General features: G+C 38.1%; 1 protein-coding gene across 2 annotated transcripts; it reads right to left on the bottom strand.

Moving 5' to 3' along the window:
• Window positions 1-5,507: 5,507 nt before the first annotated feature.
• tmem184bb.1 (transmembrane protein 184Bb, duplicate 1) lies at window positions 5,508-13,227 on the bottom strand. 2 transcript variants are annotated; one of them, XM_055195091.2, is made up of 10 exons: window positions 13,068-13,227; window positions 11,557-11,778; window positions 9,413-9,578; window positions 8,377-8,467; window positions 8,205-8,280; window positions 7,908-7,999; window positions 7,648-7,817; window positions 6,929-7,123; window positions 6,378-6,404; window positions 5,508-6,015 (listed from the first exon to the last, which is right to left on the bottom strand). In XM_055195091.2, exons 1-10 carry the CDS (start codon window positions 13,077-13,079, stop codon window positions 5,822-5,824), a joined length of 1,245 nt encoding a protein of 414 aa, XP_055051066.2. In that variant the 5' UTR covers window positions 13,080-13,227; the 3' UTR covers window positions 5,508-5,821. The 2 variants fall into 2 exon arrangements, with proteins under 2 accessions (XP_055051066.2, XP_055051067.2); XM_055195092.2 differs by lacking the exon at window positions 13,068-13,227 and adding an exon at window positions 12,193-12,330.
• Window positions 13,228-13,767: the final 540 nt, after the last annotated feature.

Below are 13,767 nucleotides of genomic sequence, written 5' to 3'. Positions count from 1 at the left end.
GCATTCAATCACCATAGTTTGCAAAAATGCATTATATATTTATTATATTATTATTAAAATTGTATAATGCCATCGTTTTAAAAAAATGCTTTATTATGTATTTCTGTATCTATAATGTAAGTCAGCTGTGAATTTGAATCTTTAACAATAAAGTTTATAGGGTTTCTTAGAGATTACATTAGTTGAAAATTATTTTTCCTCACGAAAAAATTAACATGTATATCGATGCATATCATAATCAGTACGTAATCAAATCAGTAGTTTATTAATCGAATCGTGACATTTGTGGTAATACACCTCAAAGAAATATTTCTTTAAACTAAACTCAAATGTTGTTTCTAAAAACTATAAGAGATCAACTGAGAGAAACACTGATCACGAGTCTGAAACCACACGTGATCAATAATCTGATAATCAGCAGAGATAGTGACACTCACGTTCTTTCACTTCCTTTAAAGTCGAACTTATGGCTGCTGTTACATCTGTAAACACTAAAAGAATAGAAAATAAACAATAGTGATGTTTTGCATAAATGCAAGCACCACTAATAACTGATGATGAAAATACACACAGTTAACCCTCTGGGGTCTAAGGGGTTTTTAGGGCCCTGGGGAAGTTTTGACATGCACTGACATTTGTGCTTTTTTCAGTTGCTTAAAAACATATTAATGGCAAAAGTCTTATAACACTGCGTTCATCACAAACTGGGCTACAATATCATATAATCAACATGTATGTACATGTTTGTATTTTTGAGAGAAAAATGTTTATGCGTGGTTTTTGAAAAAGCTAAATTTTTAAGTCACTGATATAACTCCACAAAACTCATTCTAAACATTTTTTCCCAAGACTTTTCAAAACAGGATCTAGTAGTCTAGAGTTTTTTCTTCAAAATGATGTGAAAATCATATGGCCTACTCATTCACATAAAGCAAGATTTTTATTTACAATTTCTAAGACACATTTGCTTGGGAAAGGCTGTATTCGTGGAGGCGGGAAAGCTCCTGAATAATCAGTGATTGACAGCTGAGAGACAAAAGAGTTGAATAATGAGCCACATGAGCCTTGTGGGGATGTTCAACAGGAATGTAACTTTCTGTAGTAATGATATGGTTTACTTTTCAATATAATGTAAATACACACACACATTATATATATTTCTATTGAAATATTTTCTATTAATTTCACAAGTATAAGTAACCTTTTAAAAACCATAGTAGTCTAATCATGGTAAAGGTACTGTTTGGCCATCGTAAAGTGAACACACTTCAACACAGGGTTAGTGTTTGGTTGGCCAGCAAAAGGGGTTTACTTTTGTGCAGTAAAAAGCTCAAAAGAACAACTGCCTATCGGTGTCTGGACTCTTATTTGTGTTTTTGTAATCATTAGAAACACAACAAGGGACACGCGTGATAAACCTATCAATGTTTGTTTACAGTCGCCGCCATTACCTCACGTGTTGATCATGAATGCAGTGAATGTGTGCACACGCGAGTGATCCTGTGTTTAATAAACATGCTGTGCGGAGATATGCGCTTAGACGCAACTAAATAAGGATTGTACTGTTTGTAATCGCGTATTTTATAAGAATACCAAAAAGCGCGTCGAGTTTCCTTACTCGCGTGTTTGTGTATGTGCGTTCCCGTCGCGTCAACTGTTTGATGGAAGACAAAGAAAACACTCGCGTCTGGAGATACTGACACACATACGCAAGTAAATAAGGATTTAGATGTCATGTTTGGTGCAATCGGATGGAACAACAAGGAATGGAGAGAATGGATTGTGGATTGCGTATCCATTGACTGCAGAAGGCACGAGTCATGCATATGGATGTTTCTGCTCGTTCACTTCAATGGCGCGGGGGTGTGGCGATCTCTTCTCATTACAGATAATGAGGTAACTGGAGAAATACGGTCCTTCTCCACCTTCTCATACAGTTTACACCGAATGACAATATCTGTTTTCAATCTCACTTACATCATTTAAAAGGAGACATTCCAAGCATTATGTAGACATCTATCTTTTGTCTCTACGACAAGTATTCGTTAAGTTACAGTTTATTTTTCTGACGCGTTTCTGAAAGGACTTCACTGAGGGAGAGAGAACAAAACGCGCATCATGTTTATTTTCGTAATTTTGCGAAAAGCACAACATTCTGTTTTTATTGGGATTGGACAGAAAAAAACTAGACACTGTAACGTTTTAAATGATGTATAAATCATATCTGTATGTCAAAAATCAGCAGAGTAATTTAAGTCTCTTTGTGGAGTGATTGAAAAATAAAGAGTTTGCGGCGCCCGCGCCGCCGTCGACCCCAGAGTGTTAAAGAGATGTGAGTGTTTTTAAAGAGAGCTCGTGTAAGCTTGTGTGTACTGTATTCATGCACTTTTCCACTTCAAGCACAAATAACTTCACTAAAATACTATTTCATTATTTAAAAACAGTATGAGATGCATTCACTATTAATGATGACTGAAGAAAGGGTAATGTTAGTGAAAGGTTAAGTTAGTAATGGTTAGTTTTAACACACCAAATCTGGTGAACTCATTTCTTACTCTTCGCCATTTTGATTTGATCAGCTGCTCTACAAACCGAAACCGAAACTTATGAGAGAGTGAGAGAGAGTTACTCACCTGCGCCTCCGTGTGGACGATTAATAAACATTTACATATAACACACATCAAACTATACTAGTCAACATTTGAAGTGGATCAAAAACGTTCAAAGTTGTCCTAAGACAAGAACGGGTATTGGTTTTAAGACAACTTTTAGAAAAGGTTTTGATCCACTTCAATTTTGACTAGTGTATTAACTTGATGAACTGCACGTTAAAACTCTATTAAACTTAAGTGTTGTATACACTAACTATTCTTTAGATATTTTTATTGTTACATCTCAATATAAGAGCGGGTCACGAATTAAACTGCAGGTTTGTATTGCAGAATGTAAATAACAGATGAGGCAACATTTTTGACTGGTGGCATGCAGTGATTTACCTGTTTAACATTTACTATAAGATCATATTAAGCCACATTACTATTTATTATTATAATAATTATTATTTAACAATTCATTATTGTAGGATTATCAGACTGTTAAAGGGATACCGCACCCAAAAATTTGTACCCTTTACTCACCCTTAAGTTGTTTTAAACCTGTATACATATATTTCTTTGTTTTGCTAAACTCAAAGGAAGATACTTTGTAATCAAGGAGGAATCAGAACTACCATTGACTTCCATAGTAGGAAAGAAAAAATATTATCATAGTAAGTCAATGGTGCTCAAAAACAGTCTGGTTACAAACATTGCTCAAATTTTATGATTATAATCCTACAATAATAAATTGTTAAAAAATAAATATTACATTAATAAATATTTAATCCTGCTACAGCACATTATTTGCACTAACATCCACTGTAACCTTAACCTTGAACATTGGGGGGGGGGGGGGTTATTCAGAGCTATGTATATTAAAAACATTAAATATGAGGGGGGGGGGTGTGATTAGGCGTTTCTGATTATTGGGCGGGGGGCATATCTTTCCATTGTCTATTGTAGTTACAGCCTTGCTAATATTTTAATTCTCCTGGTTTTCATATTTCTATACCTTCTTTCTTATGTCTTTTTTGTTTTTGTGTTTTTTTTCTGTAAAGCTTCTCTGCAATGATGCAAAACTCTCAAACATGAGAAGAGAATAAAACACATTTTTATCATTCAAGTACAACCCCAAAACAGAAAAAGTTGGGACACAGTAGAAATTGTGAGTAAAAAAGGAATGGACTAATTTACAAATCTCATAAACTTATATTTTATTCACAGTAGAATATAAATAACATATCAAATGTTGAAAGTAAGATATTTTGAAATGTCATGCCAAATATTGCCTCATTTTGGATTTCATGAGAGCTACACATTCCAAAAAAAGTTGGGACAGGTAGCAATAAGAGGCCAGAAAATTTAAATGTACATATAAGGAACAGTTGAAAGACCAATTTGCAACTTATTAGGTCAATTGGCAACATGATTGGGTATAAAAAGAGCCTCTCAGAATGGCAGTGTCTCTCAGAGGTCAAGATGGGCAGAGAATCACCAATTCCCCAAATGCTGCAGCGAAAAATAGTTTTCTGAATTTCCCAGAGAAAAATTGCAATGAGATTGAAGTTATCATCATCTACAGTGCATAATACCATTCAAAGATTCAGAGAATCTGGAACGATCTCTGTGTGTAAGGGTCAAGACCAGAAAACCATACTGGATGCCCGTGATCTTCGGGCCCTTAGATGGCACTGCATCACATACAGGAATGCTACTGTAATGGAAATCATAACATGGACTCAGGAATACTTCCAGAAAACATTGTCAGTGAACACAATCCACCGTGTCATTCACTGTTGCCAACTAAAACTCTATAGGTCAAAAAAGAAGCCATATCTAAATATGATCCAGAAGCACAGGCGTTTTCCCTGGGCAAGGCTTATTTAAAATGGACTTTGGCAAAGTGGAAAACTGTTCTGTGGTCCAACGAATCAAAATTTGAAGTTCTTTTTGAAAAACTGGGATGTCATTTCATCCGGACTAAAGAGGACAATGACAACCCAAGTTATTATTAGCGCTCAGTTCAGAAGCCTGCATCTCTGATGGTTTGGGGTTGTATGAGTACGTGTGGCATGAGCAGCTTACCCATCTGGAAAGGCACCATCAATGCTGAAAGGTTTATCCAAGTTCTAGATACATATGATCCCATTCAGACGTCGTCTCTTTCAGGGAAGACCTTGCATTTTCCAACATGACAATGCCAGACCACATACTGCATCAATTACAACGTCAAGACTGCGTAGAAGAAGGATCTGAGTACTGAAATGGCCAGCCTGCAGTCCAAATCTTTCACCCATAGAAAACATTTGGTGCATCATAAAGCGGAAGATGCGACAAAGAAGACCTAAGACCGTTGAGCAACTAGAAGCCTGTTTTAGACAAGAATGGGACAACATTCCTATTCCTAAACATTGGCCCTCTTCCAGCTGTTCCTTATATGTACATTTAACTTTTCTGGCCTCTTATTGCTACCTGTCCCAACTTTTTTTGGAATGTGTAGCTCTCATGAAATCCAAAATGAGCCAATATTTGGCATGACATTTCAAAATATCTCAGTTTCAACATTTGATATGTTATCTATATACTACTGTGAATAAAATATAAGTTTATGAGATTTGTAAATTATTCCATTCCTTTTTTACTCACAATTTCTACTGTGTCCCAACTTTTTCTGTTTTGGGGTTGTACTCTATTATACATTAACCTGCTCTCATCCAGAAGAAATCTGACTCTAAACCAGCTGGAGTTTAAAGTTTTCTGAAGACTTAAAGGCCAATACACACTGATCCAACAAACAGCAATAATCTGGTTAATGAATGAGTGTGACACAGATCAGATAATAAAACTCAAACTTTAACATCACTCATTTCACCTCAAGAGTTTGTGTTTCATTTCAAACAGTCAGTCAGATTTATTCTTGTGCTGTAGTTTATTAAACAGAAGATTACAATCCAGAAACGTCAACAGTGTGTAAATATATCTGCACATCTATCCTCCAATACAACTCTATGTTCATATGAGAGAGTATATATAAATATCCTCCAGAAAAATCTCTGTTTTCTGATCAGTTTTAAACCCAAGTTAACTGATCAACTCATGAAACTCAACAGCATAGGTTGTTGTTTATGACGCTCTTCATGTTAACATCACACCTATAATGTTTAGAGACTGTGTACTGTATGTGTGTAAGCGTGCGTGCGTGTGTGTGTGTGTATATGTGTGTGTCAGAACTCATCATCAGAACTGAGCAGTAGTGTTTTTTCATTGGTACTGTTAGATCGGGTCAGGTGAGGTTCTGTTCGACTCTGTTGTGTGTACTGCTGATACGCAGGAGAGAAGTTATGGATGGCGTCCTGAAGCATATCGCCTGGATTCATCGTCTCCTTCAGACTGCTGGAGATACTCATAGACGAATGACCTGAGACAGAGAGAGAGAGACATTATTGTTCATGACATGATGATGATGATGATGATGATGATGACAGGGTTTGTAGTGTGTTGTGTTAAAGACATCATCAGTCTAGAGATCATTTCATTTCAATACTGAGTGCATGATTGATTTATGATGATGATGTTTTACACGCTACTTTCTCCTACTTCACATTTTCAATAAACATTATTCTGTTTGATTTATAAGCTTGTTTACTCATATCTTTGAGGGGAAATTGGTCACACACACATAAACACATCGGTTTTAGGGTCAGTGCAGAGAAGATGATCAATATCTCAAACAAATAACAAATGAATGAAATACAATGAAAAGCTATTAAATTAACCTACCGTACTGACCATAGACAGGAACACAGCCTGAGAGAGAGAGAGAGAGAGTGAGAGAGAGAGTGAGAGAGAGAGAGAGAGAGAGCGAGAGAGAGAGAGAGAGAGAGAGAGAGTATGATATCAAAGCAACGGTGAAGACCGTGATTGGCTAAATGTGATTTGTTGATGTGATCAGTGATTGGCTGTGCAGTTGTTGAATGTGATTGGCTGATGTGATAAGTGATTGGGTGTGCAGTGGTTAAATGTGATTGGCTGATGTGATCAGTGATTGTCTGATGTGATCATTGATTGGGTGTGCAGGGGTTGAATGTGAGTGGCTGAGGTGATCAGTGATGGGCTGATGTGATCAGTGATTGGGTGTGCAGTGGTTGTATGTGAGTGGCTGATGTGATCAGTGTTTGGCTGATGTGATCAGTGATTGGGTGTGCAGTGGTTGGATGTGATTGGCTGTGATGAGTGATTGGGTGTGCAGTGGTTGGATGTGATTGGCTGATGTGATCAGTGATTGGGTGTGCAGTGGTTAGATGTGATTGGCTGTGATGAGTGATTGTTACCGTGAGCACTGAGTGATTTGTCCATGTAGATCTTGTGTGTGAATGCGTGTCTGAGTGCCAGAGCAGCGAAGAACATCTCAATACAGATGATGAAGTTCTGGTAACCGGCGGCAACAGTCCCCTCCCCCACAGTGACATCAGAGGAGTTTATCCGAGGAATTCCACCACATTTCTCCAGGATAGCCAAAAGCATTCCTACATCACACAAAGTCATTTAGTTTCACCAACATTCAGCCCATTAAATGTTGTACTGATACAGATGTTGTGTGAAAAAACTTTCTTCTATCTGAGCTTCATGTTCAGAGTAACTGTAAGATACATGCGTTATGATGTCACAAATAAAAATTACGTTTTTGGAAGACAACATCATTTGTAAGAATGTTGTGTAGTAAACTGTACAAACTAAAAGCAATAATACCCAAAAAATAGAAAAGGGATGGCTCTTCAAAACACAAATATATCGTGTGTGCATTTATGAATATGACACGTTGGGCGCGTTTCACACAGAACATGGCAAGCGGCTACGGTTTTTCCATATAGTAGAAGCATTTTGTGTTGCATTTAGTGCAAATATGTTTATCTTTAACGGTGCCTGGTATGAACACACCATAAGGTTGATATTTGCATGAGATTACTGATATAGATAAACTCAGAGTTCTTGTGTATTTTACTATAAATGTCAATGTAGGTGATTTCTGATGAAGAAGAGAAAGACTCACCCTGCCAGAATGAGAGGAAGATGACTGATTTGACCATGAAGAACTTCAACATGGGACTGTACGGCTCTAACAGATCTCGTGTGGCGAAGTAAAAGAGAAAGAGAGCGTAGAGAGAGAGACTGACCGAGATGTTATAGATGATGGTGACGTATAAATAACCACTCGCCACACTGTAAACACAGAGAGATAATGATGCTCATACATCTACATCTCACTCATATCTCTGTGTGTCTGTTATATATTTGTGTGAATGTACACACTTAAAATCTCCATCTCTGTATTTCCCAAAGGCCTGCAGGATCAACGTGATGACGGCCATCAGAGGTTTCACTACACAGAACTGAAGCGTCGCCTGATAGACACAAAAACAACACAACATCATCACAAAAGGTGTACGTATGTATTCACAACATTTGTTTTTGTGTCATTTATAGGGTTTTTTGTTTTATGAAACCAATATGAGCACAGACTGCACTTCTACAAACTAAAAACTTGTATTAGAAAGTGGCTTTTCCTGTTAGACACATTGACTTATTTAGTGTGAATTTGTTTGATACCTGTTTACAAAAGCGCAGAAAGCCGATGGAGTATGTTCTGCCCCATAGACAACATGTGCCATACACACAACTGGACCTGTGAACACAAACACATACACACATGAGATGTGTGAACAACTGATGTGTGTAAGAGAGAAAGAAAGAGCGAGAGACATAGAGATGCTGAACTCACTGGATTGGTTTTCCTCTGATCTCTGCCATGATGGCGCTCTCTCCACCCAGATACTCATAACACAAACTCAAGAAGTTATAGATCACAAACGCTGCAGAAAACACACAAACACAACACAACCTATAACAGAGTATCCACTTATTAAGTCTGATGATATGCAGGGCTTCTGGGTCCAATCGATCTTAAATGCCATCCACAACACAAAAAAATACAGTATACACTCATCTTATAATGCACAACTTCTTGTTTTGCACTAGCCACATGATGCGCCAGTGTGACCTTGCGTATTAACGTCGAAAGGTCATGCATGATGTATGTGGAACTACCACTCCAGTGTTTACACGTATGGAGAATGAGGAGCGTTCAGACGTTGTTGCATGTGAAATGATAATAATTAATGTCTTTTTGTCAGTTTATTGTTTAAAATGGTCCACAAGTGTGCGTTTCACAGATGTAATGCGTGACCTTTCCATGTGATTACGTAATACTTAAGGTCACGCTGACGCATCACACGACTAGTGCAAGATGAGAAGTTAAGGTTTAAAAGTATATATATATATTTATTTTGGTGAATTTGATGATGGTTTTGCTAGATAAGACTCTTATGCCTCAGTTGTGATCGTTTAGAGGTCTTTGAAGCTGCATTGAAACTGTAAACTGTTGAGGTCCACTAAAGTCACTATATGGAGAAAAATCCTGGATTTTTTTCCTCAAAAAAACATAATTTCTTCTCCACTGAACAAAGAAAGACATCTTGGATGACATGGTGGTGAGTAAATTATCTGGATTAGTTTTTTATGAAAGTGGAGTAATCCTTTAACAAGCAAATAATATAACAGATAATTCTCTGTACATGTAAATAACTACAGTATTTCTCATGTTTCTTAATAAATCAACAGTTTTACTAAATGTATAACAATATCATTAGATCACAAACCTGAATGTGATTTTAAAAACATTTGATATTTATGAATCAGTGAATGAGTTGTGGTTTGATAAAGGAGAAAGTATGAAGATCATGTAGATGTTTGCTTACCTTCATAACAGTCTCGAACCGTGTCAAAGTAAACATAAAACTCTTCATTAGTGAAGAACAGAAGACTCAGCCATGAATCAAAGGCATAAATCGGCACAAAGAAGAGAATACGAACGATGTGCCGCTGTTCATTAGGAGAATTATAATACCGCAAGTGCATGTAGATCTGAGAGAGAGAGACAGAGACAGAGAATTAAAGCTTATGGATATTTATGTGTGTGCACGCATGTCAATCAATCAATCAAAACTTTATTTATAAAACACTTTACAACAACCAAAGTGCTGTACAGAAGAATATACCCAACATACAAACACATCTCACACAAGCTTAAAAAAAAAATCACATAAAACAGGTAATAAAAAAGAAATGAAATAATGCAAATGTCAACATCTTGTGTCAAAAGCTACAGAGAATATTTGTGTTTTAAGCCTAGATTTAAATACAGACCATGAGGACGCCTGTCTAATGCTGCGTTTACACCAACTGCGTTTCAGGCATCAAAATCGCGTCTACCGAGCCGAGTTTGCCGCTTGAACAGTTTGAATGCATTCACGCGTCTAGAGCGAAGTAGACGCTCTGAAAAAGCAATCATTTGACGCACGTCAGAGGCAAAATCCGCTTCTTGTGGGAGGGGCAAGTGCTATGCGGTTGTCTGTTTGCAAGTTGGCTGATGTTGATTGTGCATTTATCGAGAGAGTTACCAGTTTGTATTTGGTCACCTTACTATAGGGGGGAAATAGTTAAAAAAAATGGCAGGAATGCCGAGGGTCGATAAACGTCACGTGACTCAAAAGTGAAATGTGTATTTACAACTTACCAGGTTGCCCAATGTCCTCACTGACACTCTTCTGTGACTCTGGGCGGGGCTGCCGCCACAGCAGCAAGCAGGCTCCTGATTGGTTAACCCGGCGCAAAATTCCGCCAAAGTTCAAATATTTCAACTCAGGCATCAGCCACAAATTCGCGTCAAACGCAAAATGCACAAAAAACTCCATTCGCACGTACCGCCCCAGGCGCTCAATTCGCGCCATTCGTAATCGTGTCTTCCGCGCCGCGAAACCTCCAAACGCGTCAACGCATCTTCACATTGACTTAACATTGAAATCACTCGCGCTTCACGCCTCTACCGCGGCTGGTGTAAACACAGCATAACTGTGGGTTCACACCAAACGCTCGCTTTAGATTACTCGCGGGATTTAACTTCGTGTCATGCACATTTTTCGCTAGACTTTTTTTTTCGCGTTTGAGGCAAATAGCGCATGTATTCACGGCAAACGCACCGCCCATATCGCGTCATTCGCATCGCCCCACGCGAGGACGTGTCTGATCCCGTTTTTGCATTGACTTTGTATGTAATCTACTCACACAAATCGTTAAAAAAGAACTCACATCTGGTGTAAACCCGAAATGACACGATCCCCTTTAAGCTTACGTTTAGTTTTTGGAAGGGTCAGGAGCAGACGATCAACTGAGCTGAGAGAGTGGCTCTGTGTATACGAGTGTAGCAGCTCAGAGATTTAGCAAATAAAAGTATTTTAAACTGGATCCTAAAATGTACGGGCAGCCAGTTGAGTGAGGCTAAAATATGGGAAATGTGCATTAAAGTTTCAGTTAAAAGATGCGCAGCGGCGTTTGCACCATTTGGAGACATGCAACATATGACCCACTGACCCCCACATAAAGTGAGTTACAATAATCCAGCATAGTGGTGATAAAGTCATGAATCAGAAAGAATTGGCTTATTTTAGACAGATTTCACATATTTTGGCATGTGTGTGTCTGTGTGGCTCTTTTATCAGCAACACTAAGTTCTGTTGCTATGCAACAACCTCTGCTCTCTGATGTCATAGCACCTGTTGTCACAGCAACAGCCTCTCAGCATCCCTCTATACACCTGAACCACAGGCTACATTACTGACCTTTTAACAATTATTGAAATGAGCTTTGAAGCACAAGGAAAACCTGCTTTATGTAAACAGTACACACAACACACAGACACAAGTTTGTTTTGGTGAGGTGACCTTACAGACGCTGTGTTGTGTATAAATACTTCTGCTACAGCAATCCCTCACACACACCTGCTGACATCAGATTTAAAGCTAAACATCTTGTAAAATAGTAATAAACACACATGTCATGATACCTGCTGACAGGTGAGCAGTAGAGCCGTCCATGTAAAGATTCCAGAGATGGTTTGAGCAGCAGGTGTCATCAGGAAGATGGGCGTCTCCGGGGTGATCACTGGAGTCGCCCATGATCTGTTGTGTCCCTCTGGGGTCACCGTCACGACCCCGGACACGAGCAGAGAGTTATTGACTGAATGATCTGATGATAGTGTCACATCTCTCCTCCACCGCTGAGACATCTATAGACGAGAACACTGATCAGCTCAACAATAAGTCACATGTGTGTGATGTTTTGTCTATCCTTGAGTGATAAAGTGCTAGTCAGATCCAGTATCAGAAATGACCTTTATTGCAGTGCGTCATGTAGCTGTGCATCGATGTAAGTGGTGTGCAAAGTTGTTAACCCAAAAAGTGCATAATAAATAAAGTCATTGGCGTCTGTTTGTGGATCTCTGAGAAATGGGGTAATGTTAAACTAATATTTTGTGAAAATGACAGTGTTTTTTTGACCTTGCATGAAATTAAACCTGTTGTTGGGGACTCCTTAACAATTCTTTTATGTTCATGATAACAAATGCACATTATTTTTAGAGAAAGCAAATAAAACACATCACTATGATGACGTGAACATCAGACCTCAACCTCATCTTCACCTCAGAATCATGATGACATCAGCAGATTTAAAGTGAAGCGTGTGCTGCTGTTTTGCAGGTTTCACTATCACAAGATTTTTGACATTCTGGTCCTCAGACACATAAAGCAAATACACAACACACACACACACACACACACACACAAAATATCTCTCTCATACAGACACACACAGAGAGAGAGAGAGAGAGAGAGAGAGAGAGAGAGAGAGAGAGAGAGAGATTTATCCTGTAGTGATGACATCATCATCATCTGTTCCTGTGTGTCTGATTCATTTCACTCTAACAGGAAGTGCAGAACAGATCCTCTGTTGCCATGTCAACCGCATCTGTCTGAAGAGCATCACTATAGCTTTCTGTTGCTCATTCTCTTAAATCAACAAACATCTTTAACACAATATTACACACCTGATCTGATGATGATACCATAGTACAGAGATGGCAATACCACTGTATGTATTACATTTAAACAGAATAATACTATGGTATTATCATAGTACAACACTATATCATTACTAGACTGACTTTACCAACTATTATCTCTATATTTCACTAAGACATCGATCAGATTCATTTCAAATCTACAGCAGTAAAAATATCAGGCCGCGCGTTTATCATCTGACTGAAAACTGGATGCGATGAGTCACGAGAGCTATAGCCATCATCATCATCATCATCATCATGTTTAATGTAATGATTGTTATTTGTGTGGTTTATTAAAGCTGCAGATAAACACAGCGAGTGTTACAGCAGATCAAAACACAATCACAGATGTTAGGTGATGATACACGACTCACAAAATCAAAACAAATCAATCATTCACAATATAACCGATCGGAGCATTATAATCTTACATATAACGTTAAACACACACTCACGATATCATTCATGTCCGGTTACCCGCATCTGTCCGGTGTTACCGACCGCTCCACTGCTGACTGCGCTTGATGGAGGTGACGTCACCTGCACCGCGCGCGCGCCCGACACACTGTACAGCGTTATTATATCAACAAACATTACATAACATCAATCATATCTGCAAATATAAACAGATCATTTGTTTCTTACTTAAACGACACTCGATCTCAATGTGGATGTATCTAAAATAAATGGCAAACAAAGTGCACATGGACACAATATTAAAAATACAACATTAGTGATGAGAAACAGCACGAGAACTGAATGTAAATCATGTGAGGATGAAGCATGTGAATCAGAGGATTTGAACAAACATCATAACTTTACAGTTTGTCATCTCTACATAATTCCTGTGCTTTAGTTTCTTGGGGTTATTTAAATTATTAAAGGGGACATTTCTCAAGACAAGTACATTTTTGGTGTCTGCAGAGTATATGTGAAGTTTTAGCTGAAAATACCCCATAGATAATTTTTGATGTTAAAATTACCACTTTGTAGGTGCAAACAAAATGTGTTATTTTTTGTGTCCTTTGAAATGCAAATTAGTTGATAATGCAAACACTGATCACCATAATGTTGGTTTGTTGAAACTGAAACTCAATTGTGCTGTTAATTACTTTCTTTCTCTCTGCACTAAATGGCTGTGCTGTGGTTGGATGG

This window comes from Misgurnus anguillicaudatus, chromosome 19 (genome assembly GCF_027580225.2).
Source record: "Misgurnus anguillicaudatus chromosome 19, ASM2758022v2, whole genome shotgun sequence".
Lineage (NCBI taxonomy): Eukaryota > Metazoa > Chordata > Actinopteri > Cypriniformes > Cobitidae > Misgurnus > Misgurnus anguillicaudatus.
Note: the sequence above shows the minus strand (reverse complement) of the source record. Positions and strands in the feature narration are given on the sequence as shown.